General features: G+C 40.2%; 1 protein-coding gene across 1 annotated transcript in view; it reads right to left on the reverse strand.

Annotated features, from left to right (window-relative positions):
• Positions 1-23,012, reverse strand: part of LOC132814831 (tyrosine-protein kinase Yes) — a 79,196-nt gene that overhangs the window by 25,994 nt on the left and 30,190 nt on the right. Inside the window, exons 3-5 of the mRNA XM_060823602.1 lie at positions 15,494-15,593; positions 13,047-13,145; positions 4,659-4,762 (exon numbers count right to left, since the gene is read on the reverse strand). Of these exons, the coding sequence (XP_060679585.1) occupies positions 4,659-4,762; positions 13,047-13,145; positions 15,494-15,593 (303 nt within the window). The remainder of the gene's footprint in view (positions 1-4,658; positions 4,763-13,046; positions 13,146-15,493; positions 15,594-23,012) is intronic.

The raw sequence follows: 23,012 nt of genomic DNA on the forward strand, positions 1-23,012 counted from the left end.
CAGGCCCTTCGGCCCAACAAGTCCACACCGACCCACCGAAGTGCAACCCACCCATACCCCTACATTGACCCCTTACCTAACACTACAGGCAATTTAGCATGGTCAATTCACCTAACCCGCACATCTTTGGACTGTGGGAGGAAACCGGAGCACCCGGAGAAAACCCAAGCAGACATGGGGAGAACGTGCAAACTCCACACAGTCAGTCGCCCGAGTCGGGAATTGAACCCGGGTCTCAGGCGCTGTGAGGCAGCAGTGCTAACCACTGTGCCACCGTGCCGCCCACTTATGTACTTTATGTTCCTCTTAATAAAGCCAAAGATACTGCACAGTTTATCGACTGCTGTTTCAACCTGTCTTACCATCTTTACATATGCACATGTACAACCAGGTCCCTCTGTACTTGTATCCTCATTAGAGTTTATAGACTGCAATTTATATTGTCTCTCCAAATTCTTCTTACCAAATGCATCATGCCACATTCCTCTGCATTGAGCTTCATTCTGCTACAATTCCTACCATTCTTTCAACTTTTCTATAATGATCTACATCATTTCCCCTCAGTCTGCACACTTTCACATTTCAGATCAAGTTTGAAATTGTGTCCTGTACACCATTAACATAGCAGGTAAAGCAAGGGTTCCAACACTGACCCCTGAGAAGCTCCACTACGAACTTCCCTCCAGCTGAAAACTATTCAATTAACTACTATTCCCTGTCACCCAGTCAATATTGCATTCATGCTACTACTGTCTCTTTTGTTTCTTTAGCTTCAACTTTGCTCAAATGCTGTTTTATACCAAGTATCTTTTGGAAGTCAATGTACACATCAACATTATTAACTTCATCTATTCTGCTACCTCTTCAAAACAAAAACTACAGTTAGTTAGTTAAACATGATTTTCCTTCAAGTATCCTTGCTACTTGCACGGGCCCATGTGACTATTAAGTTATGATTTGTACATGTTTCTTTACCATTGAAATTAACCTGACTAGCCTGAGGGTGTTGGGCCAATTTTTACATGCTTTTATAAACAAGGCTGTTACATTTGCGGCTTCATGATCCTCTGGTACAGGGGTCTGAAGACAAAGATTATAGCTAATATTTTGTAATATTCACCCCTACTTCCCTCAGTATCTTTTGATGCATCTCATCTGGTTTTAAATCCTTTAATATATGAAACACCTTCGCTTTCATTGTGATGTACATAGCATCTTCTTCCTTGACAAATACTGATGCAAAGTATTCATTTGATAAGTAGTGATAGACAACCCTTTATCTGCCAAAAATCCGAAGGTTTTTTGTGAAGTTTGTATCTCATTAACAAGGTTGTTTGGTCTGCAAACAGTTAACCCAACTCCATACCCACTTGATGCGTGTCACTCGGATGTGATGTGGAGGGACATGGCCCAGTACTGCAGGCCTCAATTCTGTCTCAGGGCCCACAATACTCACGGAGTCTGCTGTTTAGTAAGATTATTTTAAATTTCACCATTGAACTGTCACTTATTCAGAAATTCGAAAAATCAGCTGGTCCCAAGCGTTTCAGATAAAGGTTCATGTAGCTGTATTTAGATGTGCATTCCTGAAAGCAAGGCATATAAGGGTGTGGGCCAATAGCTTGCCCTACCTTGCCCATAACTGAACTGCGCCTGAAGACTCTTATTGAAGGTAGCCCACTGCTCAGCTGCTGTTTCTCCAGCCAACCTTTGATTCCTATTTATTCAGCCAAATTTATTCTGACCTCAGCAAAGTTGTTTTCCCCCATTAATTATTCTTATGCTTGAATATTCATTGCCCTTTCCTACAGCCAGACTGAACTTTGTGCTACAATGGTCACTGTTCCTAAATGCTCTTCCATTGTCACTTGGTCAAAGTATTCATAAGAATCAGGCCTAGTAGTACCTTCTTTTAATTCAACAAATTATGATTTTTTAATTAAATTTTTGAGGATGTGTGTTTGAAGGACCATGGACAGCAGAACATTCGATGATTGAAGAGATATCTGAACTGTACTTTTTTTTAAAAAAGGGTCACATCAGGAGATTTTCTTTTAGAAACATTTATTGGAAGTCACATGGCTTAGGTCAATTATTTGGGCTCATTTACTGGGAATCATAAGCATGGAATATTGGTGTCAGGTTTTGTCTGGACTTAACGGCACACAGTCTAAAATGACAGCAAAGGTATACAGCTCATCTCCTGCCTTTCTGAAGGAAGTTTTTTGGAGGGTCCAGTGTGCTAACTGTTTGCCTGCAAAGCCTCCGAATTCCTGACGATACCCAAAAAACGTCATCTGCAAAAGTCCCACTGACAAATGCCTACCTGCACTAGAATGCCAACTGCAGGTAGTCTTCAACATCTCAAATTATCTTACTTTCTACAGCAACCAATTATTGATCAAGGATTTTTTTTCCCAAAATTACCCCATTGCACAGTTTTGTCTTAAGTGATATGCACATGCACGCGTGGGGCTTATTTAGAAGGGTAAACATTTATATTCTCATTATTTAAAACTATGTTAACCAGTTTTACACCATTAACAAATAAGTCCAGTTTTCATAGTAAATCAATACTTTTGTTTCCGAAAGAAACTTCCTTAATATTTCTCTTTATTTCAAACCTAATACAGATAAAACTTATAGTTGGCCACATCAGTAACTAGGCAAAGCATTTAAATTTAGATTGTGACCAGTGGCCTAGTGGAATTACAAACCAACTTTGAACTTCTTTAATTTCAGTCAAGAATGGCAACATATTGTAGAAAATTCTCCTAAACACATGCTAGGAACTCCTACGTTTGCACTACTGCTATAGCAACCTGTATTTAAAAATTCAAGTCTCTCATTGATAGAATTATAAAATAACTATAATGTCTACGATTTCCTTGGAAATTTGTCTCTCTATATCTTTTCTACTTGTTGATGACCTATAGACTGACTCAGCAATGTAATTATGCCGTTTTGTTCCCTGATTCTTGCCAAACAGGTAACGTCCTTATGCCAAAATCAAAACATTTTTCATTAGAGTGTTCCTTTTGAGATAGTCTACAGAGCTCCTTTTTTGATTTTCAGGCAGGACATTTCTGATCCTCACTAACTCATTCATTAGATCATGTGGTCACATAATAGCAATGCCTTATGTATCTTTCTTGACACATTGGTATTTGAACTCTAAGAATTATCATAATTCATTTCAATTATCAACAATTCTCAACAATCATCAACATTCCACCAAATTTAAAAACCACAATACAAAAGAAAGGCATTCATTACTTGGACAGTAGCATTTAAGTATTTAGATTGTACAAGACAACGAGTTAAACTTTACCTTAAACAGAACTTCAAAATGATGATGTCACAGCTAATGTTTCTATCAAAATGCACAAAGCTGGAACACTGACCTGGCAGTTATAACTCAACTTACTGCATCTTGGATCTTAATCTCTGATGTAAAATTACCAATTGTCAGCACCAATCTCCAAACCAAAAGTGTAGTAATTCTTGAAATTACACAGCCTTAAACAAGAGACACACTTATTTGTGAGCAATTAGTTTTCTTGAATCTTATTATTACTATTATACCTTTATCTTAATAAAGTAGTCCTTTGTTGCTGTTTCCTTTGCAGCCTCTCCTCTCCCATACCTTCTACCCTGTGATTTCTTACAGCCTCCACCTTTCCCTCTATTCTTTGCTGCAGCCTCCCACTCTCACTTCTCTTGCAGGCTCCCTCTCCCTCCCAAAACCCCACAAACATAACTTTCTCTCCCACAATCCTCCACACACACTGCTCTAGCAGCAGTTGTCTTGCCCCATCCCCTTCTGTCAGTATCCTCCATGATCATTTCACTGACCAAGTCACCATCTGGCAGTGTCATCCTTCATACCCTCCCCATCATGGAACACTCCACTTGCTGCCCACTTCTCATCCCAGCTGAGACACAGCAAACAGAACTTTGAGATCTGGCCAATTGACCCATCATCCCCAGCCAAAGATTTCCACATCTTGGTGAAATCTGCTCAGTGTACCTCCAGCCCCACACAACTTGCCTCCATGCTCCTGGACCTTGTCACCTGCTGGACCAGTTCTCAACCCCAAGCTTCCACACTTTGGTGTCTGGTGACTCCCTCAACGCCAATGCTAACTTAGTGAGCTGCTACCTGCTCCTCGAATCACAGGCTGGTTTTCTCCCACATTTTCTGCTGATAGGTTCACCAGAGGCACAGCTCTTCAACATTTTCTTCCATGATAGGTTGCCTACAGGTGACTTTTGCAGGTCAATCTGGATTGAGGATGGATCGCCATGCTGCCTGGGTATTTCATAAACAGCCTTGACCCCTCTTGGAAACCTGCTCTTCAGCAATTTAATTGTCTCCTTAAATAATACTGCCTCCCCTTTCTTATTTCTTCCTTTTCTATCTTTCTTGAATTCCTTCTCCAGAAATATTTAATTCCCAGCTCCACGCACATTAACCCCCATTTAGACAATTATTTTCTCATTTAGAGTGATCCCACCGAATAAGTTACTATTCCTGCTCAAAGATAATATCTCTTTCTGTGCACCTTGGCACTAAGTTTTGCAATTTACTTTTGGTTCTCACATCTTGGCAAGTTGCATTATTCACTGCCAGACTAAGTACTTGTTATAGCTATTACCTTTTGTGGTTTCACTCTCTCGAACTAAGAATGTGCCACGTGGATTTCCTGGATGAAGCAGCAAACGCTCTGCATCCTTGCGACCCATTTTACCGAAATACCACCTAGAAACAAAATTATAGAAAGAATGAAAGAGCAGTGAGTAACTTCAATTAACAATTTATCACACATTCAGTTTTCTAAAAAGGCACACAAGAATCTAAAAACCAGAAAACACCTGCTACAAACTTGTAAGTGGTGGCAAAAAAGTATGCTCTTCTCAGAGCTCAAGTTTGAACCTTGTTTGAAACTCACATGAAAACAATTTTGCAATTTAGCTCGACTAGGAATATTCCAAAAAGGCAATAAAATCAGGACTTGATAAAAATCAAGTTACCAGTCTTGTGAGAATGAAATTCAAAGGAATGATGGGATAGAATTGCAAGATTGTTGAGGGATCCATTAAATGAACAAGATTTTTAGAAAAGCCAGAGACCAAGGGTGTCTTCACTTCACAGTATCAATGAAGAGCAACTTCATTTAAAGCAGTCCACTTTTACAGGTATGCTCTGCAAGACCCTGAAGCTCATATGCCATTGTTCTACATTGCATAAATAGAAACGTATCAAAGTGTTTCCTATTCATCGCAGAAAGGTAATAGCTTCGTGGCATCATCACTGAACTATTATCCAGAGACCCAGGAAATGTTCGAGGGGACTAGAGATTGAATCCCGCTGTGGCAGCTGGCGGAATCTGAATTCAATAAAAATTTGGACTCGAGTCGAAAGATGGCCAACAAACTATCGATTGTCGAGAAAACTGAGTCACTAATGCCCTTTAGGGAAAGGAAGCTGCTGTCCTTACCTGGTCTGGCCTACACGTGACTCCAGACCCAGAGCATCGTGGTTGACTTTTTATTGTTCTTGAAAAGGCCTAGCAAGCCATTCAATTGTATCAACTGCTAGAAAGGAGAAATGGAATGAAACAGATGGACCATCTGGTATCGACATTGGCAAAACAGCCCTGACGACCCCACAAAGTCCTCCTTCCAACATTTAGGGGCTCATGCCAAAACTGGGAAAGCTGTCTCACACTGACTAGTCAAGCAACAGCCTAACAGTCACATCCAAAGTATCATATTATGTCACCATCACATTCATCCAACAATAGTGCGGGTCCAGCAGAGATGGTGGTACAGTGGGAGGGAGCTGCCCTGGAAGTTGACACTGGACACCTTGAAATCTCATACATTCATGAGAAATTTGGCCAAGAAATCTCCTGCTGATTACCACACAGTCTTCCCTTGTTGAGGAATTAGTACTCTTCCATGTTAAACAACATCTGGAGGAAGCAATGATGGTAGCAAGGGCTCAGAATGTATTCTAGGCAATGACCACTTCAAAGAGTAGCTCAGCAGCAGTACCACTGATTTACGACTCAACCAGCTGAAGGATATTGCTGCTAGACTGGACCTGTGGTCAGATGGGGAAGGAAGCAAAAGGGCAAACATAGTTGACCTCATCCTCATCAATGTGCCTGCCACAGATGCAGTATTGGGAAGAGTGATCATCGCATGGTACTTGTGGAGACATAGTACCACTTTCATAGTCTGAAATACGTTACATTATGTTGTGCCAATATCACGGTGCTAAATGGGCCAGACTTCAAAGAGATGAAACAACTCAAGATCGGTCATCCATGAGTCTCTGTTTGCCATCAACAGCAGATCTGTACTCTAATACAATCTGCAGCCTCATGATCCATCATATCCTCAACTCTACTATTACCATCAAGCCAAGGGATGAAACCTAGTTCATTAAAGATTGCAGGAGTGCATGCCAGGAGCCACATCAGGCAAATCTAAAAGCAGGACTACTTGCATGCCAAACAGCAAGGAATACAAAGAACTAAGTGACCCCATAAACAACGGATCAGATTTAAGCTGTGCTAACACATCCAGTGGTGAATGGTGGTGGAGGGTCCACAAATATTCCTGGCCTCAATAATGGAGGAACTCAGCAAATCAGTGCAAAAGTTAAGGTTGAACCATTCACAACAGTCTCCAGCTAGGTGTCAAATGGATGACCAATCTTGGCCTCATCAGAGATGCTGGTTTTAAACCAATTAGCTTACTCCATGTGATATCAAAAAATAGTTGTAAGCACAGGACACTGCAAAGATTACAGGCCCTGATGGTGCTGGTATTGAAGACATACACTCCAGAATTCATTTCACCCATACAAAGGTATTTGACTACAGCTACAATACTGGCTATGTAGAAAATTGTCCAGGTAGGTCTTGTACACAAAAAAGCAGGACAAAGCCAACTCTGACAATTACCTTCCCATCTGTCTACTCAAATCATCAGTACAATTATGGTAGGTGTCAGTGACAATGCGATCAAGCAGCACCTTGCTCAGCAATAACTTGCTCTCTGCAACCCAGTTTGGGTTTCACCAGGACCTTTCAGCTGTTGACTGCATTGAAGTCTTGGTTCAAACATAGGCAAAAGAGTTTAACTCTAGAGATGAGGTGAGAGTAACTGCTCTTGAGATCAAGATTGCATCAGATAAAAGTGGCCTCAAGGAGCTCTATCCTAGAATTGGAATCAATAGGAAGCAGGGGAAAATCACTCTATTGGTTGGAGTCACTCCTGGTACACTGGACATTGGCTATGGTTTTTGAAGACTAATCATCTCAGTTCCAGGGCAGTTCTGTCAGAGTTCCTCAAAATTTTCCTAGGTTCGACCATCTTTAGCTGCTTTATCAATGACACCCATATGGTCTGAATTGGGGATGTAGCTGATGACTGCATAATGTTCAGCACCATCCGCAACTTCTCAGAAACGGAAACAGTCAATATCCAAATGCAGCAAGAGCTAGACAATACTTAAGGCTGAAATATGGTAAGTAATATTCATATTACACAAATGCCAGGTGGCAACCACTGCCAAAAAGAAACAAATCAAACTGTTACCATATGATACTTAATGGCCTTACTATCACTGAATGCCCCACATAAACATTGAGGGGTTACCATTGACCAGAAACTGAAATGAACTCACCATATAAATACAATGGGTCCAAGAGCAGATCAGAGGCTGGGAATACTGCAGTGAGTAGCTTACCTGGATCCCCAAAGCCAGTCCACGTCTACAACACTCAAATTGCTGCTTGAAAAATGTCTATTATTTGTCATTTGTCATTAGTGGGCAGCACGGGGGCACAGTGGTGAGCACTGCTGCCTCACAGCGCCAGAGACCCGGGTTCAATTCCCACCTCAGGTGACTGACTGTGTGGAGTTTGCATGTTCTCCCCGTGTCTGTGTGGGTTTCCTCCGGGTGCTCCAGTTTCCTCCCACAGTCTAAAGATGTGCGGGCCAGGTGAATTGGCCATGCTAAATTGCCCCTAGTGTTAGGTGAGGGGTAAATGTAGGGGTATGGGTGGGTTGCGCTTCGGCGGGTCGGTGTGGACTTGTTGGGCCGAAGGGCCTGTTTCTATACTGTAAGTAATCTAATCATTCTTCTATTACTGTAACTTGCACGCTTTGCAAGTATACACTTTATGCAGTGTACGATCGCTGCCCACAAAGCACTCTTGGTCCTGAAGGAACGCTGTCTCATTTTTACTGTATCAGTTGCATGTGGTAGAAACGTCAAATAAAAAGCTACTCCACTCTTACTCTATAATGTGCATTGTTGCAACATGTGGGAGCTGCTGGACATCATTGTGGTTCATATTGATTACATCTGCAACAAACTTGCGGAATGGTGGCTCACAGTTGATGGGCTCCAGTCTGAACTCTGAACACTACAACACATCAGGGAGATGGGGGAAGAGTGACCTGAATGCTATGATTCAGGAGGCAGAACACCTCATACATTAACCACCTCCAATTTGGTCAGTGGGAGAGGAGGGTGACTACACGAGACAGGTAGAGGGAATCAGGAAGCAGCAGCACACTGGAGCTGCAGGGAGGATGAGCAAAGTGACCACAGCAGCAAACTGGGGAGAAAAGGGAAATGTAGTTGTAAGAGGATGGTATCGTCAGAGAAATAGACACTGTATTTTGTGGCCAGAATAGAGTTCCGAGGTTGTGTTGTCTGCCTGGTGCTTGGGCTATCTTACTTACGCTGCTGTAGAACTTGAACTGGGAGGAGAACGATTCAGTTTGTATGGTCCACATAGGTACTAACAATATAGGTAGAATAAGGGAAGAGATCCTGCTGAAAGAATATGAGCAGTTAGGTACTAAATTAAAAAGCAGGACCACCAAGGTAATAATGTCTGAATTACTACCTGAGCCATGAGTACCCGACACAGGGTCATTAAGGTTAAAGCAGTAAATACATGGCCCACAGATTAATGCAGGAAAAATGGTTTTGAATTTACAGTCAAGAGAATCAATACTCTGAAAAGCGGGCACAGTACTGTTGGGATAAACTCCATTTGAATCATGCTGGGACCCAAAATGTATAACTAGGGTTGCAGATAGGGGTTTAATCTGAATTATGGGTGGGTGGAGGCAGAAGAAACAGAAAAGGGGTTCAGTTGCATGGCTAATTACAAAAATCAAATGACAAGGAGAAAGTAGGAGTACAGATTAGTTAAGAGGCTAATTGTTACCACAAAATGAAAGGAAACATGTGAATGTCATATTGCACCAAGGAACCATACATGAGCAGGGAAAATTCATAATAGGACAAACTTAAAAGCTTTGCATCTGAAATCACATAGCATTCAGAATAAAATTAATGAATTAACAATGCAATTACAGATGAATAGATATATAATTCGGTGGCGATCACAGATGTGGTTACAGGGATTATATGACACCACATTACAGTCCAACAGACTTGTCTGAAATCACAAGCTTTCGGAGCGCTGCTCCTTCGTCAAGTGAAGCTTGCGATTTCAAGTAAACCTGTTGGACTAAAACCTGGTATCATTTGACCTCTGATCTTGTCCACCCCATTCCGACACTTTTGCACATCCACACCATGGTTACAGGGAGACCAGAACAGGAAGTCAAATATCCAAGGATACTCTGTTTTGGAAGGATTGAAGAAAGGCAAAGGGAATGGTATAACTTTGTTAGTAAATCTGATATAGTGAGAAATGATTTGGTAATGGAAATTAGGATGTAATATTGAATCTGGGTAGAAATACGAAACAGTATGGCAAAGAAGTCCCCAATGGGAGTAATCCATAATTCCCTAATAGTTGTCCTAAAGGAAATATAGAGAAACCTCGATTATCTGAATATTGGATTATCCGAAGGAGATCTTGAGGTCCCGATAGAAACATTACATTAAAGACACGTCTCCAACACTGATCACGCTTTTTGTTTACAGTGATTAAAACTGAACTTGGCTCACTGCCGAGAATACTCTGGAAATCGATGGGACCGAGGCACCGTCTCCAAATGACTTAGCTCGCGCCCTCTCTCTCTCTCTCTCCCCATCACATTCCCTGGAGTTCTACACAGGCATGTACATAAACTTCCCTTCCCCAGATAATATCTCCAACATTGCCCTGTACAGGGCAAAGGTGGAACTTGTCAAAAAGTTGTAGTAAAAAGTTGTGTGTGTGGCTGCGTGAACACGTTATTTGGAGACTCAATCTGTCAAAGTCAGCTTGGTTTTATGGAGGGTAAATCATGTTTGACCAATTTGCTCGAGTTCTTTGAAGATCTAACAATGAAAATGAACAATGAGGTCCTGTTGATAGTATATACTTCTAGAAAGCTTTTGACAAGGTGCACAAAAAGTTAACGCACAAAGTAAGATCACATGGGGTTAGGAGTAATTTATTAGCTTGAATAGAGGATTAGCTGACCAAGACTAAACAGCGTCAGGATTATATGGTTCTTTTCTGGTTGGCAGGCTGTAGCTAATGGGAGTCCCAGGGTTCAGTCATCAGGTCCAAACAATTACATTTTATATGAAGGACGTGGATGCAGGAATAGAATGTGTTACACCCAAATTTGCAAATCACATCAAAACAGACTAGGAAAGGAAGCTGCAATAAAGAAATTTACAAATAGATATGATAGGTGAATGGGTCAAACTTTGACAGATGGAGTTTAACTGGATAAGTGCGAGGTTTGCCATTCTGTTTGGAGAAACAGCAAGACAATATTACCTCAATGGAGAGAAACTTCAATGTTTCCATGTGAAGGGATCTAAGTGTCCTCGTGCATAGTCACAGAAAGCCCGTATACAGGTACAGCAGATAATAAGAGAATTTTGGCATTTGTTACCAGAAGAATGAAGTATAAAAGTAGGAAAGTGCTGTTGCAAGCGTACAAGTCATTGGTGAGACATCAGAAGCACTGGGTACAGTTTTGTACCCCTTATTAGAGGAAGCATATACTTGCATTGGAGATAGTTCAGAGAAGGTTCACTAGATTAATTCTGGACAATAAAGGCTCGTCTATGAGGAAAGATTGAGCAGTTGAGGTCTATATTCGTTAAGAGTTTAGAAGGATGAGTGGAGATTGAGGTATAGAAGACGCTAAAGTGGATTGACAAAGTAGATGTAGAGCATATGTTTTCCTTGTGGGATAATCAAGAATGAAAGGTCATAATTTTAGACAATAGGATGGCAAATTTAAAACAAAGGTGAGGCAGAATTCTCAATTGGTTGTGAATCTGTGGATTCACTTCACCAAATGTGGTGGACACCAGGAAACCTAAAGATTTTGAGGAGATGGACAGGTTTTTAATTAATAATGGGTTATGGGTAGCAGACAGGAAAGTGGAGTTGAGGCTAAGATGTAGTCAGCCATGATCAGGTTCAAAGGGCTGAATTTCCTACTCCTCTGCTTACTTCTTGATAGCTATTTAAAATGACTGAATATTTTTGTCCCACTACTACCAGAAACAATTAGTTTTTAATTTATTCACCACTTACAGTACGCTGCCTTGAACAATGAACCATACTTGATTGCTGCAGAATTTGCTAACTTCTACAAGCTAAATGGATTTAAATGATCATTTTATCTTCGATATCACAAGAGTTTTGAAATGTCTTGAAAACATTTAGATTAGATTAGATTACTTATAGTGTGGAAACAGGCCCTTCGGCCCAACAAGTCCACACCGACCCACCGAAGCGCAACCCACCCATACCCCTACATTTACCCCTTACCTAACACTATGGGCAATTTAGCATGGCCAATTCATCTGACCTGCACATCTTTGGACTGTGGGAGGAAACCGGAGCACCCGGAGGAAACCCACGCAGACACGGAGAGAATGTGCAAACTCCACACAGTCTGTCGCCTGAGTCGGGAATTGAACCCGGGTCTCAAGCGCTGTGAGGCAGCAGTGCCAACCACTGTGCCACCGTGCCGCCCATTAAGTACTCTTTAAGCGAATACTATATTGTGATGAAAAATAAATTATTTTTGCAGAAGTTGCTAAGTAGAGACACCTTAAAAACTCTTGTCTGATCACTCTGTCAATGCACTGCTTTGTTCCAACATGCATGCAAAGATCTTTTTAGCTTGTTGAAGCCTGACTTGGCTAGCGATTGCAATAAAGTGGGAAGCTCATACAACATAAGACAAATAAAGATCAGGGAGGGGAAGGAATCTTTTACTAATGGAGTCACCCCATCAACAATTAATCTAATTAATGCCTCGATCCAAAGCATTTGGATACCAGCCCTTTGGAAGGACAGAGTCTACTGCTCCCCCTTTCTCCAATCTCAGAAAGGAGAGCTCAATATTATCGAGCTATACGTGTGTTAGGAAAAATGTCAGAAACAAAAACTGAACAAAGGTTGAATGAAAATGTTAGTGGACATAGAAATGCAATCGAGATGGACTGTAATGCTAAGTAAAAGAGATAAGGAATTAATGCAGTATAGTGGCCAAAGGAAGCACCTTCTAACATGGGAAGCAAGCTTTACAGTCAACAGTAGCATTCAGTTTACCAGGATGATGATACTTACTGGGAGTATGAACTCTAAGTTCTTGCTTCTATGCAAGTCCAAATCTTCAGTATATCAACACAAAGAAGAAATCTGACTGCATGACTTAATAAAGGAGTTAGAGGCTGTTAAAAACAGACCCTGAAGACCAAACTCTAGCCCACAAAAGTTTTTTAAAAAAGCCCTCAAAAATATTTTAAGCCCTTGCACCTATAATTAAGCATAATAATATTAGAAAAAGTGAAAATTGATCACAAACCAATTGCCTGATAAATGCTAAAAGAGCTGGTAGAATGGTCCATCATATGATCTAGTTAATGAAAAATATTGAATCAACTGCTAATCTCAACCTCAGCAACTGTATGAAGATAAACAATTACAACAAATTAAATAGTTAATCGACTTAAAATCATGAAATTTTAGATAATATATCAAACACTTGCAAAAACATAAAACAGAAATAAATCTTACTCCTCAGCTTGAATAGAGTCAGCAGGAGCCACATAATTGCTGGGAATGTAACCTTTTTTCCCTGTAGTGATAGATCGAGCTTCCCACCAGTCACCTTCCCTGCAACATCAAAACAGTTTGGAATTGATTATTCAGAGATATTACAATAAATGGCATACTAAAAAATTTTCAGAAGTCAGTTAACTGAACTTTGAAATCCTGTCAAAAATGGTTTAAAATAAGGAGATAGAGATCATACGTACAAATAGAACTTTTTAGATCCTCAGTTTGCCTCAAAATATACTGCAGCTGACAAAAAAAATCACTATTTCAATAAAAATTAATGATCGTTTAATTAGATTTTTAAGTGAGGTTAGTTAAGGGCTGAATGTTGGCTATATTGCCAATAGTAGGCACTATCCATTTTCAGAAGAGTAGCATGGTATATAGGAGCGAGGGCCTTGATGTAAACACGTGATCTGAAAGTAGCATTGCTCACAATGAAAGACTGCTTTATCTGAACTTCAAGTGTTAAAATACAAGAAAGCTTCAAAGTACTTCTGAGCTAACGATTACATCAGTCTTTTGGAATAGAATAAATTAATGAAAAGTAATGTGAAGTCATTTATTTGAAATCTATCATGTAATGATACCCAAACTCATGGATCAGACAAACCAATGAATCAGCTATTCCTGAGATGTGGAATATTTTTTTTAAAAAACACAACAACCTGAATAACAGAACTTGCAGTATAGTTTAGATTACTGGTTCTCAAACTTTGAAAGCGCAACTCAGTTAAGAGCTGTTAAGGGTGTTCAGATGAAGTGCAACAGAGGGTGGAGTTAAAAAAAAACCTCTAAGTATAATAGGTGGACACTTCAATAATCCCTAGTCAAAATATCATGCAAGTCAATGATGCAGTGCAATCCAGAAGCACCTCATCTTTTAAATGGTTAGCATCCTCTATGAAAAGTAATTTGCCTTTCCTAAAATAATTAACAAAGAGCACACATGGTTAACATTTAAAATCTAATCTGCAAATAATGTCATATAGACTTGCAGCACGAAAAAAGCCCTCAGGCCCATTGAAATTGTGGTTGAAAACAACAACCTAAATATTTAAATCCCTTTATCCAGCACATAATCCACAGGCCTTGTATGCCTGGTCATCACAAACATTTTTTTTTAGTACTTCCCTAAATTGAGGGTTTCTGCCTCTTCCACCTTTACAAGCAGTGAGTTCCAGATTCCCACCATCCTCTGGGTGCAAAGGTCTCCCCTTACAGCTCACCAAAACCTTCTGTCATAAATTTGTACTTTGGTCAGTGATCGCTCCATCAAGTTTAAGATCATAATTCTAGTGAAAATGTGTGATATCAATGTATGAGGAAATGAAAGCAATCTGCCTCTTGATTCTCTGATTACAAAATCTTATGAATCCTACAATATTTCAAACCAATTTTCTGCATTTGCTCTCATTTCCCTCTAATCTTATGCCATAACATATCATAATAGCAATAGCCTCCCAACAGCATTGTAGGGTCTACCTACAGCTTATGCAGCATTGCAAGGTAGCTCCCCAACACTTTCAAAATCAAGGGGAATAAATTGTGGCCAAACCAGAATTGCCCATCTCCCACGAGTGAATAAAAAAAAGTTAATAGAGTCTGCATCTGAAGAAATTAATGATTCAGCCAATATCGATGATGCACAAACAAAATGTTGCAAATGCTGTTAATGTACTAAATATATAGATATTGTTGGAGAATTTTAATGAGTTTGGAGCAGAGGAATGTCTCATATCAGTGAACTTTTATCAGAACTCTGTCACTGACCGGAAATGTTAGCTTATTTATTGCTACAGATGTAATGTTTGACATTTTAACTTTATTTCTTTAATTTTCTAATTTTATGCTAAGACGACTGTAGTGCTGAAATTTTAAAACTTATTTTGTTATTTTTCTATTTCTGTAACTAAGATTTTGTATCTAGGTATTTTGTACCTAAGATGGCACAGTGTGTGGTGACATGTTACACTTTTCAATTTACTCTTATACACCACTCTTGAGTACGTGACAATAAAACTTGAATCTAAATCTAACATGTTGTCTGACCTGCTGCACATCTTTAGCATTTTCTGTTTGTATTTGGAATGCAAATCTTAGAGAATGTGCAAAGCCATGAAACTTCTATAGGCAGTGCGTGACTACCAAACATTGAAGTGCCCTGGTTGAAGTGTCTTTCAATGTGGTGATATCAGCTAAAACTTTCTATTCATGCAATGGAAACTAGCATTGAAGGGATACTTATAACAATATACAGGTTTGGCATAGTATAGTGCTTCAGCCTTGAGTTGATCATTCTAAGATTCTAAAAAAAATTGAATCAAACTTGCATAGAACTTCACTTATAATAAGCAGCTACAGAAAATTTAGAATATAACTCCCTTGAAGTTTAAAATACTTACGTATTGTTTATAATCTGGAATCTCTCACCCTTTTTGAAAGACAAATCTTCTGTTGTTCTTGCTTCATAGTCATATAAGGCCACAAAAATAGTTACTCCACCTTCAAGGAGATACAAACATTCATTACTGTTTCGAAATTTTCATGTTTTGAAATTAACTGATAATTTAAACTTAAAACCATAAACTCCAGAAGATACTGCAACTTCCATAGTAACTGCTACTGGGCCACAAGATAAACATCAAGGCTGGCAAGTTTTTAGAACCTGCACAAACAGGAGATTTATGCCAGCAGGTTCTCATGCTCTGTCGCATACATAGTGCAGTCAATGGCAAAATAGCAACAGCTAATGATAGAAACACAGGGACTAGGGCTAGATTGATCCAATCACCCTCTTCATTTTATTAACCACAGAACAACAGAGCTGCCGAGTGACAAAAACTAACAAATTTAGTTTCAGCGTGAATGCGAAGCTCAAGACCCTCAGCTGTGCAGTATGGATATAATTTTCAATTTAACTTCTATAAGAATTAACTTATACAAGAATTATGTATCAATGAAATAATGGACTTGTGATTAACATCCCAAAGCACTCTTAACTGCTGCTTATTGAGACAATACTTTTTAAAAATGTTTATACTAAGTAGTGACTGGATCAAACAAAGCCAACAGAGCAAGATCTGAAATTTTTGAAAAAAGGATAAGTGAGAAAATTGTGATTAGCTGACACCAAGCCTGGAGTTTTACAGGTTTAAAAATTGCACAATGAAATAAGGAGTAAATAACTTTTGGTTTGGGAAGGAAAAAGTTTGAGAAGACTGCACTATGATCTAATTTAGCAGTGAGGATTTAGGAATGAACGCGGAAGTGTGCATATAAATGCACGTCTGATAACAAAAGATATCTCAATAATGATAAAATATGACTGGGATCTGGTGGCTGAGTTAATTGAAAGGGCGAATAAATGGAGAGTCTACAATGAGGAAAAGGAATGAAGCAGAGATTTTAATCAGGGGCAGAAACAGTAAGAGTGGGAAATAGGTAAAGAATTCAAAATTCAATCTGAAGTACATGTTGTCAAATTGTGACTTGGGAGTGGAGATGATAAACCTAGTGTCAGAGGACTGAGGATTCCATGTATGACTGCAAGACAAAGAGGTCACTAAAGCATGGTAAAAGACAAAGCCTTGAAATGATTTACAACAAGGACCGTATTTTGAAATCAGCAAGGTATGGAATTGGGAGGTTTGGTTAGTATGGCATAACCCTAATATGAGACTAGGTTGATTTGTGGTGGGAGTCTTTTACGTAGTCTTTGAAGAAGCCATACTTTGGGTGGTGACAGGTAATTAGGGTTCCAGCTGAAGGGAGAAACTGGGCACGAGTGATTAAACTTTGAGGGAAAAGCAAGCCATTTAATAATTGATCAGATATGGGGAGGAAGCAGATTGCAGAGTCAAAGAGTGGCAAGGTTGCAAAACTTCTGTCTCTGCACAAGGTTGCGATTTCACCAGCTAGCAGAGGGAGAGAAACAAGATCAGTCTCCATGATACAGAAGTAGCATTCAAACTGATAACTTTAGCTTCAGAGACAATCAACAGATTTGAGAAGTATTTGATATGACAAAGGAAACAGCTTCAGAAGCCGAATGAGAGATTGTAATGTGAATAATGCTGCTATAATTGCTCGGAGACCAAACAGAATTAAGGTGAAACTATTGAGAGCTCCAGATGCTACCTATTGGTTAAAATTGAATTTTAGAAAAATATCACGATTAATCAGTTAAAAATTATCACTGCTTCAGAGAAGAGGTTGAGAGAGAACCAGAAACTTACTGGAGTACTATAGAGAGAAATGAAGGTTTATGAAAAATTAAGCATGCAAAATAAAAGTGCAGAGAATTGGGGACAAGTGTATTGACATGGATAGAGTAGGGTAGTTTTCTGAAGGGCAGCCAGTTCTCTATCCATTTCAGTACACTAGACAGTGACCAGTGAGTTACTATAAAGAATTACTCAGGGGGTTAGTTCTGCTGCCTTACAGTGTCAGGGATCCAGGTTCGATTCCATGGGTGACTGTCTGTGTGGAGTTTGCACATTTTCCCCGTTTCTGCATGCATTTCCTTCAGGTGCCCCAGTTTTGTCCCACAATCCAAAAATGTGCAGATTAGGTGAACTGGCCATGCTAAATTCCCTAGAGTGTTCAGATATGTGTTAGTTGGGGTAAATGTAGGGGAATGGATTTGGGTGGGATACTCTGAGGGTCGGTGTGGACTTGTTGGGCTGAAGGACCTGTTTCCACACTGTTGGGATTCTAAGAACAGTGCTTGGACCTCAGATATCGAAGGCTGAACTGAGGAGATGATGCACAGCTGCTTCACTGAGATCAGGACAAGATGAATGAGTGGGCAAATTCAGAGCTGATTAAGTATAATGTGGATAAATAAGTAGTTATCCACTTTGATAGCAATAACAGATATTCACATTATCTGAATGGTGATAGATTGGGAAAGTGGAGGCACAATGAGAATTGGGTGTTCTTGTACATTAGTTGTTGAAAGCAAGCATGCAGTTGGGGAAGGTGGCAAATGATATGTTGGCCTTCATAGCAAGAGGATTTGACTATAAGAGCAGGAATGTCCTGCTTCAGCTGAACAGCGCTTTTGTTAGACTGCATCTGGAGTATTCTGTATTTCTTTGGTCTCCTTATCTGAAGACTGTTCTGATAATGGAGGGAGTACAAAAGACCGATTCCAAAAACTGACATATAAAGAGAGATTGAATCAGTTAGGACTATATTCACTGGAGCTTAGAAGAATGAAAATTGCACAAAAACCTATAAAATTCTAACAGGATGAGACAGGATAAATGCAATAAGGATATTACAAATGACTGCGAATCTGGAACCAGGGATCACTGTCTAAGGAGAAAGTGAGGATTACAGATGCTGGAGATCAGAGTCAAGAGTGTAGAGCTGAAAAAGGACAGTTAGGTCAGGCAGCATCCAAAATGCAGGAGAAGCAACATTTCCTGAAGGGCTTACACCTGAAACGCTGATTCTCCTGCACCTCAGATGAAGTCTGACCTGCTGTGCGTTTCCAGCACTACACTCTCATCACTGTCTAAGAATATGGAATAGACCATTTAGGTGTGAAATGAGGAGAAATTTCTTCACCCAGGAAGTAGTGAGCCTGTGGAATTCTCTGCCACAGAAAACAACGAAGGCTTACCAAAGGTTCCAAGAGAATATGGTTAAAAGGGTCAAAGAGTATGATGAGGAAGTGATCATATTGAATGGTCGAGCAAGTTTGAAGGTCTGAATGTTCTATTCCAGTTCCCATTTTATGTTTTGAAATGTGCACCACTTTAAAGATTTTATTAATTTTACTGTTGAGTAATCAGCAAAATGTGACTAGGGATAGATGAAAAGTGCAGAAGGAAGTCTTTAAAAAGGAATAGGAAAGAGAAAAATGAAGGAAAAAAAAGTCTTTAGGCAGCTCTGACCTAATGGGGAGATCAAAGGATTCAGAGCAGAAACAGGACCACTGCCCAGTACTGTATTTTGGAGAAAACAAGATAAACAAACAAAGCTAAAACATGCCAGACATACTAAGATCTGGCAGCATCTGGAATGACAGAAACAGATATTGTCTCAGGGTCTCATACTTCACTAGAACGGAGAATAGTTCTCAGTCATAATTCATTTAGAAATAGAAACAATCTTATCCAAGGTTATGGCAGATGATTTGAGAAAAGGTAAAAAGAGTCACTATTAGAGCAGAAAAGCTGAAACAAATATGAAGGTCATTTTCTATTATAAAAGCAAAATATCTTGGATGCTGGAATTCTGAAACAAACAATGCTGGAGACACTCAGCTGATCTGGTAGTATCTGTGGTCAGAGTTAATGTTTCAGGGTATGACTTCTTCAGAACTGAAAAGTGTTGGAAATTTAATAAAATGTATTTTGACGGAAGCAGAAGGGATGTTTGAAATAAACAGAGACAACTTTGATACAAAAAAGAAAGATGGATGTAAATTAAGATGTGAGAGGGAGAGAATAGTTCCTCTCCACTAACAGCAAAGTAACAAGCCAAAGTTGTGGAAGAAGGAGGTGGAGCAGAAGAGAATGCAAGAAAAATTGAGAACAGTCATCTGAAGTTATTGAATTCAATAATGAAACCTGGAGGCTGTAAACTGCCTAATCAGAAAATGAGGGGTTGTTCTTTGAATTTGCATCATACTTCATTGAAATATTGTTTAAAGCCCAGGTCACAAGTGCTAGTATGAGAGCAAGATTGGGCGGCACGGTGGCACAGTGGTTAGCACTGCTGCCTCACAGCACCAGGGACCTGAGTTCAATTCCCGCCTCAGGCGACTGTCTGTGTGGAGTTTGCACGTTCTCCTCGTGTCTGCGTGGGTTTCCTCCGGGTGCTCCGGTTTCCTCCCACAATCCAAAGATGTGCAGGTCAGGTGAATTGGCCATGCTAAATTGCCCGTAGTGTTAGGTAAGGGGTAAATGTAGGGGTATGGGTGGGTTGCGCTTCGGCGGGTCGGTGTGGACTTGTTGGGCCGAAGGGCCTGTTTCCACATTGTAAGTAATCTAATCTAAAAGATCATTTTAAAATAAAAGTTCCAGTTATTTCTGTGAATGGAGCACCACCCTTCTATATCATCTACCAGGGATATGTTAACACTCCAAAGTAAGAACCACAGCATTCTTAATAGCAGGTTTAACAAGAAGGTTGGGCCTGAGGGAATGGAATGCAGAAAACTCAGAGGAAGACAGTCTAGGGTGGGCAACGGGAACAGAAAAATTAAGGCGACCAATGTCCATTGATAATTCTCAATGTAGAGATCAAAAGCAGGCTAAACAAATGGATGATCTTATTGTCACAGATCTAGGAAGATAGCGAAAATTGTTTTGTCGCCACAATCTAGCACATGAAGTAATTTCTTTCTATTCTTTTGCAACTCAGAGTCCATCTTTTGTTCAAATTTAGGTCTCAAGCATGGCAAAGGTTTTGCAAGGTCTCTGCAAGATGTTCTGGACTTCAGGAATCCCTCCTCCATGACTGTTGTGCCTCACCAATGCTGCCAAGAATCCTTCCTCCAGGCACTGCCCTGCCACCATAAAAAGTCCTGGCTCTGGGCCTACTGCCACCAGGAATCCAGGCTCCGGCTCCAGGCCAAAGGCCAGAGGGAGGGCTCCAGATGGAAGGGAGGTATTAGAGACAAGTGAAAGGGTTCATGTGGCAGGGAGAAGATTCCTGTCCAAAAACGTGGACCCAAGGCAAAGACGACACAAGATTAGATTAGATTAATATGGAAACAAGCCGTACGGCCCAACAAGTCCACACTGTCCCTCCGAAGAGTAATCCACCCAGACTCATTTGCCTACCCTATATTTACCCGACTAACGCACCTAACACAACGGGCAATGTAGCAGCTCAGCATTTGGTTACACCCAAGATTCCTTAAGGTAGGGATGTCAAGGGATAAAACCAAGTCCTTTGTTGAGCACAGATCGTTCTCATAGAGGGGGATAAAGTCAGAACGTATAGTGAATACATGGCAAGAACTAAGATTGATGAGATTCTCTACAGTGTGGAAACAGGCCCTTCGGCCCAACAAGTCCACACCGACCCTCTGAAGAGTAAACCACCCAGTCCCATTTCCCTCTGACTAATGCACCGAACAGTATGGGCAATTTAGCATGGCCAATTCACCTGACCTGCACATGTTTGGACTGTGGGAGGAAACTGAAGCACCCGGAGGAATCCCACACAGACACGGGGAGAATGTCTGTGTGGAGTTTGCACAGTCACCAGAGGCTAGAATTGAACCTGGGACCCTGGTGCTGTGAGGCAGCAGTGCTAACCACTGAGCCACTAGATTAGATGAAAAGATGGAGTCAGAAAGGGAAAGGAAACACGTATAAAAACAGACTTCAGCACCCTTGAGTTTTTGGAGCTTGCATTCTTTAACACCTTTAATATGGAGACATTTTACCTTTTTGTTTACTTTGTTTCTGCGTTTAAAAGCACAGGATATATTTTTCTAAGTGTAGATAATTTAATACTTAAAGGAATTCAACACGCTTCTGTTCCAGTAAACCAGTTCGTAATCTGACCAATTTTATTACCATCTTTTGAAAATTGCCCATTTTATTTTAGCATTAATATTAGACTGTTCATTGGTCCTCAAATTTGGAGGTTTTGACAAAAGATCCTTCTTGGATTAAGTGGTCTCTTATTTGTGAAGATGTTAGAGAGCATCATGTCAATCCTTATACTTTTTTTCCAAGACAATAACCCCTTCTGATACTTAACTCATGACTCTATCCTCAATTTTCAGGAATTAACCTCAAAACTTTGCATTAGATGCCTTCCATCTGTCTAGTAATTTTGAAATCAAAACTGAACCATGCTCCAAGGACAGCCTCATTAAGATCAAGATCCATCTTTAAAATAAACTCCTTTGGCACAATCTCAATCCTAGTTGTAAGAGTGAACCTTTATTTCTTCACTAGCAGTGAACTGGTGATTTGGTTGATCAATCAAACTCCAAGACATCTTTCTTGCTACTTCCTAAGGCAGAAACCTGCTCTGTTCCAAAGTCATTGACCTTCTGCATAAAGTATCACTCCTACTCAATTGTTGATCTTTAACAGTCAGCTCCTCATCAAATGACTAACCTGTTTACTTTCAATTTGAATTATTGTACTTTTGCTTAATGAACAATTTTATTTAAATAAAACCTATTCATGGAGTGTGGGGATGCTGCTGACTAGGCCAGCAGCTGCTGTCATTGCCCGTTTGGCTTGCAGAAGAGTGTGCTGGGTCACTTTCTTGAATTGTTGAAGTCCTTAGGGTGTAGTATACCTACACTGTTGCTGGGCAGGGGCTTTCAGGAGCACGTAACAATGAAGGAAGGATGATACAGTTGCAAGTCAGAATGGTATGCAGCTGAGAGGAGGAATTGCAGGTGATTGTGTTCTGTGAATCTGCTACTCATTCTTCTTGGTAATATGGGTCACAGGTTTGAAAGGTTGCTGCTACACACAACTTTGATACAGGATACCAAATAGTATCCTGCTTTTCAAGGAATGTATAAAATTCAGCACAACAGCTCCCAGGACGTCTCGGTGGGCTCCCACTGATGATCTTTTCTACTCGGACATCACTCCAAGCATCAGTAGTTTTCTTCCAAAGATAAGAAATAAGAGGAGGAATACATGAATCCAAACTGTTTTGTCAACTTTCCCATCTGATTCCAGCATGAAAATCAATCACATTAAGCTCAAAGGAAGTTCGGCTACTGAATCCAGAATTGGCTGAATGGCAGGAAGCAGAGGGTATGATTGAGAGGGGTATGCGTGACTGAGAGCCTGCATCCAGTGGGGTTCCACAAGGATCACTGTTGGGGCCATTGCTGGTAGTGGTATATAAAAACGACTTAGATTTGAATTAGGAGGGTTGATCAACAAGTTGCAGGTGATATGAAAATCCATCGTGTAGCAA

The sequence above is a fragment of the Hemiscyllium ocellatum genome, chromosome 4 (assembly GCF_020745735.1).
Source record: "Hemiscyllium ocellatum isolate sHemOce1 chromosome 4, sHemOce1.pat.X.cur, whole genome shotgun sequence".
NCBI classification, from domain to species: domain Eukaryota; kingdom Metazoa; phylum Chordata; class Chondrichthyes; order Orectolobiformes; family Hemiscylliidae; genus Hemiscyllium; species Hemiscyllium ocellatum.